Raw genomic sequence first — 4,941 nt, forward strand, 5'->3', positions numbered from 1 at the left:
CTAACCACCCCTCATATAAGTAACTCTAAGAAGATAAGAGGAATCGAATTCAAAACCACACACATTTCCTGAGACGAAGATCTCTTGCTAACTTGATTTACCCTTCTTGTTACTCACCACTACTACTACCTTACCTTTTGTACGTTTACCTAAAATATGAAATAAAAAACTAAGAAAGAAGAAAAGTGGATCTACTCCCTTGACCTCCTCTGTTGGTGCACATGTAAAGATCAATTCCTCCCCCTCGTGGCTTAGAATCGTCTGCAACTTTGAACAGCTCCCCTCGTGGCTTAGAATCGTCTGCAACTTTGAACAGGTCATTCGTCATCCCATGCGTCGTCATCCATATATATATATATATATATATATCTCTCTCTCTATAGGATGCACGTGATTGAAAAAACTATAGTAGACATTGTATGGTGTCCTTTGGTAGTAAAATAATAAGAGGCAAAAAAAGTTGGTAAATTTGAGGCGGCATCACGAGTAAATTGCCTTTTTTCTTTCTCCATTCATCCAAGTGTATTGACAACCCCTCAACTACCTCATAACCTGTCGATAGACGACACTTGGCAATTTATTACCAAACCCAATTGTCCATGGTTTCAAAGTTTTGGGTTGGGTTCTACCAATAAAAATGGGATTGGGTTGGAAAAAAAAACACTCAAAATTAGGTTCATCTAGATAGCCCATTAGTGCATGAAAAAGTGAATTAGTTTGAAGCCCAATAATGTAGCCTAGTCAACTTTCCCTCGTAAATATTATCTCAAAAGTTTGTATTAGGGGGAGTAACTAACGTGGGACTATTCTCCTAATATTTCTCTTCATATGTAGGCATGATGTAAATGTGATCATATGCAGGGATGAATGGAGGCAGGTCTAGAGCACTATGAGAAAATATGGGATTCCATTTCTCTACATTTAATTGGAATTAGTGATCCAATTGTTGGGAGAATTTCAGACATGCATCCTAAGACATGGACACGTATCGATCCCCAGGTCTTCCTAACTCTTAAATCACTAATGGGTGCCCAATTAATTGGAGAGGATATTTTTTCAAAAATATGGTTTTAGTGAAGGTATTTGCCTCCAACAGAGGTCCAAAAACTCCTCTATAGCTTCTCTAGATATTTTTTTTTAATCCCTAGAAATCTGCCATTAAGTGTGCCACATACAAGTATTAGTTATCGTCCGAGTCTCCTTTGTGATACTGCAACTTAACCAGTGTGCAAGTATTAGTTATCGTCCGAGTCTCCTTTATGATAGTGCAACTTAACCATTGCGCCACAGGTTCTTTTGCTTCCCTGGCCCCAACCTCTAGCACATCCCACATTCCGTGATTTCTCACTTTGCAGAAGTGTTGATCCTTCCTTCCTTCCTCTATTCTTCAGACAAAGTTTCAAATCAACTAGCACCTGAACCAACGATTCAGTTCATGAGCAGATTGTTTCAAATTTAAAACAAATATCATTAGTTTAAATAATTTTATCACCACAAATTATAGCTAATATTAAAATTGAAAATATAATATCATTGGAGGAATTTATGGGAAACCGCCAGTAAATGACATTTTAGTGGCAATAAAACAATCTTCTCTAAATTTGTATTTTTAGCAGGTAATTTTCACAGTCTGTAATATTAGATTTTTTATTTTTATGTCACAGAAGATGGGCGGTAATTTCAATTTCACGAGCCCTTGTGTTTGCTATTAAGCCTGAAAAAAACTTGCTTTGGTATCATGTATATATTGAACCCAAACACTCGAATTATTAGATAGAGGGACTCACAATGTATTGGCCGAACAAAAAATCCAGAATAAAATGTGAAACTATTTTCCCAACATAAAAACTCGAACTATTAGATGGAGGGATTCACAATGTATTGACCAAACAGAAGTCTAGAGTAAAATGTGAGACTATTTAAAAACTCGAACTATTAAATGGAGGGACTCACAATGTATTGACCAAACAGAAAGTCTAAAGTAAAATGTGAGACTATTTTCCCAACATCCCTAATCCAAAGTTATGACACATCTCTATTAATTATTGTGTAATTGAAAATTTATTTTGTCTGACAAGAAATCCATCTAGATTCTAGAAGGTGAAAATTGGATTTTATTGTCTAAATCAGTCATTGGTTTGAAAGATTCCCTTAATCCAAAATTTGGTGTGAGTTGAATTCCATAATAAATTCATATAAACAATAAGCTACTCTATAACCCGACCCTCACCAACACAAATTACTAACAAAACCTTAAATTACAAATCACTACTATATCAGTGGCAAGTCAACATTCTGATCAAATTATCCTAGCCATCCAATTGGAATCATCCCTTGTTCGACCACGATATAATTTTGACCATAGCCTGACACACAGCCGGTCCAATCCAGCTAGTTTGACCATTGGGTTTTATGATGGACCATGATGGATCAGCTTAAAGGGTTACTCTACTAGGAGTGAAGTAATGGAACCATTACAAGCAAGTGATAAACAATAAAAAAAGAAGAAGTCCTAAGCAGCCTTTTCTACCTTAAAAGGGTTTCATTTTTCCTTTTTTCTTTTTTTTTTTGGTAAGGAAAAGGGTTTCATTTTCAAAGGAGGCTATAGATTGAGATCTCTTGAGAATTGAGATCCTTCATGGGAAGCTTCATTTGGAAAGAATTTTCTCAAGAGAAGAACAAGTCCAAATATAATATAATGTATTAATAGCCATCACAGAAGAACTTCTACTATGAATTTCCAAACTCTTCACTGGAATAATAAATCAAAAACCATTAACGAACTTAAGCTTTTATATCCATCTTAGCCTCCACTGCAATTATACACGTGCCCCATGTTTTGATTTGAACAGATACATCTGACCAGAGCCAACATCTATGCTTAGTTGAGATTTTTGGGTTTTTCTATCTGGAATTTTGTGACTTTGAAAAGGTCTCTCTTTCTTTGGGTCTGCAGCCACCTCCTTGATGAACATTTATAAATTCTTGTCTCCTCTTTGTTCAAGTCTCCATCTCTCGCTACTGCATTGGTAGCTATAGCCATAGTTCACTGTTCTACCTAGTACCCACTGCATCAATTTCTCATTAATCCTCTCTAGCTTCTTTACATTATTGATTGAGTGATGGGTTCCAGTTCCACTTCAAGTGATCATCATGTGCAACACAACCAACTGTTATCTAAGATTGCAACCAGCCAAGGACATGGGGAAGATTCTCCTTACTTTGATGGATGGAAAGCCTATGACAAGAACCCTTACCATGCAACCCACAACCCTGAAGGAGTTATCCAGATGGGTCTTGCAGAAAATCAGGTCTGAATGATTTTAAGGGTCATGATTTTGTAGGGAGTTTAGTCCCACCTCGGCTACCAATTAGCCTACAACCCCTGTTATACACCTAGGAGTCCCTCCATCTATTAGTTAAAAATTTTGTGATAGAAATTTTACATGGTATCAGATGGGTTTTCACCCTATTCACATCTATGTAGTAGGCACTGCCTTAGGGTTTAGTCCCACATTGGTTACCAATTAGTCTACAACCCCCTTTGTACACTTCCCCTTTGTACACTTGGGAGTTCCTCCACCTACTAGTTCGAACTTTTGGGATGGAAACCTTACAAATTTATCTATTAAACTTCATATATCAAATACGTATAATAACACAGTACTGAATTAATGTTCTTGCTCTTAATTGCATTTGCAGCTTTGCTTTGACTTGATAGAAGATTGGATTAGGAGCAACCCACAAGCTTCTATCTGCACCAAAGAAGGAATCCAAGAATTCAAGGAAACTGCCAACTTTCAGGACTACCATGGCATGCCAGCCTTTAGAGAGGTACGAAATGGGAGAACTTCTTCATTGATCCTACTGTCCAAACGTTATTCAGACTCCTTATTCATGATCTTCTACAAGTCTCTCATACTCTATAATCTCATTACAGGCTGTGGCGAAGTTTATGGGGAAAGCAAGAGGAGGGAGAGTCAGATTCGACCCTGACCGCATAGTAATGGGTGGTGGATCCACTGGAGCCAACGAGATAATCACCTTTTGTTTGGCCGACCCTGGTGATGCTTTCCTGGTCCCCTCACCTTACTACCCAGCGTACGTATCTCTTTCTTATTTCTCCTCTCTTTCTTCTCTTTCTTCTCCTCTTCTCCATTGTTTATTTCATGCCTTCATGGTGATTAAAAAGAGAGAACTCTAAAGAATAATGTGAATTAACATTAACTAGCTAGGTTCATGATGAGTGGATGAGAGACTAATTCCTAGTGGGGTTTGGGGAATTAAATATTAGTATAACCTAATAATGGATCTTTTGGGATGTGGACGTGTGAGTAGCTGCAACCTACGGTAGCAGCCAGGGAATTAAAATGGAATCTCTGCCCTAAGATTCCATTTTCCTTGGCTGCTACTAGGGGTTGCAGTCATGTAGTTGCAACCCAGGTGGCAGTCAAATTTTGTTCCATGTGCAATATGTGTTGAGGTGAATGGGTTCCCCATTTTTACTAAACTGAAGTAAAAATTGAAAAGTTAAGAAACTATATCAAGGGATCCACCTTTGGCGTTTAGATTATATATCAATTCAAATGGAGCTAAAGTTGGCAGAGACCATATAAAGATTAGTCTCAAACAAAAGTATTTCCACCATGTCAGTTGTCAACTTGAAGGCTTCCTAAGGGTTTTGTGTGAAAAGAATAATATCCTATTAAAAAGAAGCAATGGGTGTTATAAATTTCTAAGACTGAAAAGCTATGTATAACCAATGGGGTTGGTAGCCTATTGGTGAAAATGTTTTCAACTCATCACCGCTCGAGTCAGTTGGTTGTGGTTTCAAGTCTTGACATGCCCCACTATCGCCCATTGATCCTATGGAAGCCTCGCTTGTCATACAGGGGCTTGTCTTGGGGGTTATGATCACTACCATGGAGCATCCTTTTTTAG

At 37.7% G+C, this 4,941-nt stretch overlaps 1 protein-coding gene across 1 annotated transcript in view; it reads left to right on the forward strand.

Moving 5' to 3' along the window:
* Positions 1-3,122: 3,122 nt before the first annotated feature.
* The window catches only part of LOC122070970 (1-aminocyclopropane-1-carboxylate synthase-like), a 3,005-nt gene continuing 1,186 nt past the window's right edge, over positions 3,123-4,941 (forward strand). The window contains exons 1-3 of the mRNA XM_042635230.1: positions 3,123-3,311; positions 3,703-3,834; positions 3,941-4,101. Coding sequence (XP_042491164.1) covers positions 3,123-3,311; positions 3,703-3,834; positions 3,941-4,101 — 482 coding nt within the window. The remainder of the gene's footprint in view (positions 3,312-3,702; positions 3,835-3,940; positions 4,102-4,941) is intronic.

This window comes from Macadamia integrifolia, unplaced genomic scaffold, assembly GCF_013358625.1.
Source record: "Macadamia integrifolia cultivar HAES 741 unplaced genomic scaffold, SCU_Mint_v3 scaffold_15A, whole genome shotgun sequence".
In the NCBI taxonomy this organism is placed as follows: Eukaryota; Viridiplantae; Streptophyta; class Magnoliopsida; order Proteales; family Proteaceae; genus Macadamia; species Macadamia integrifolia.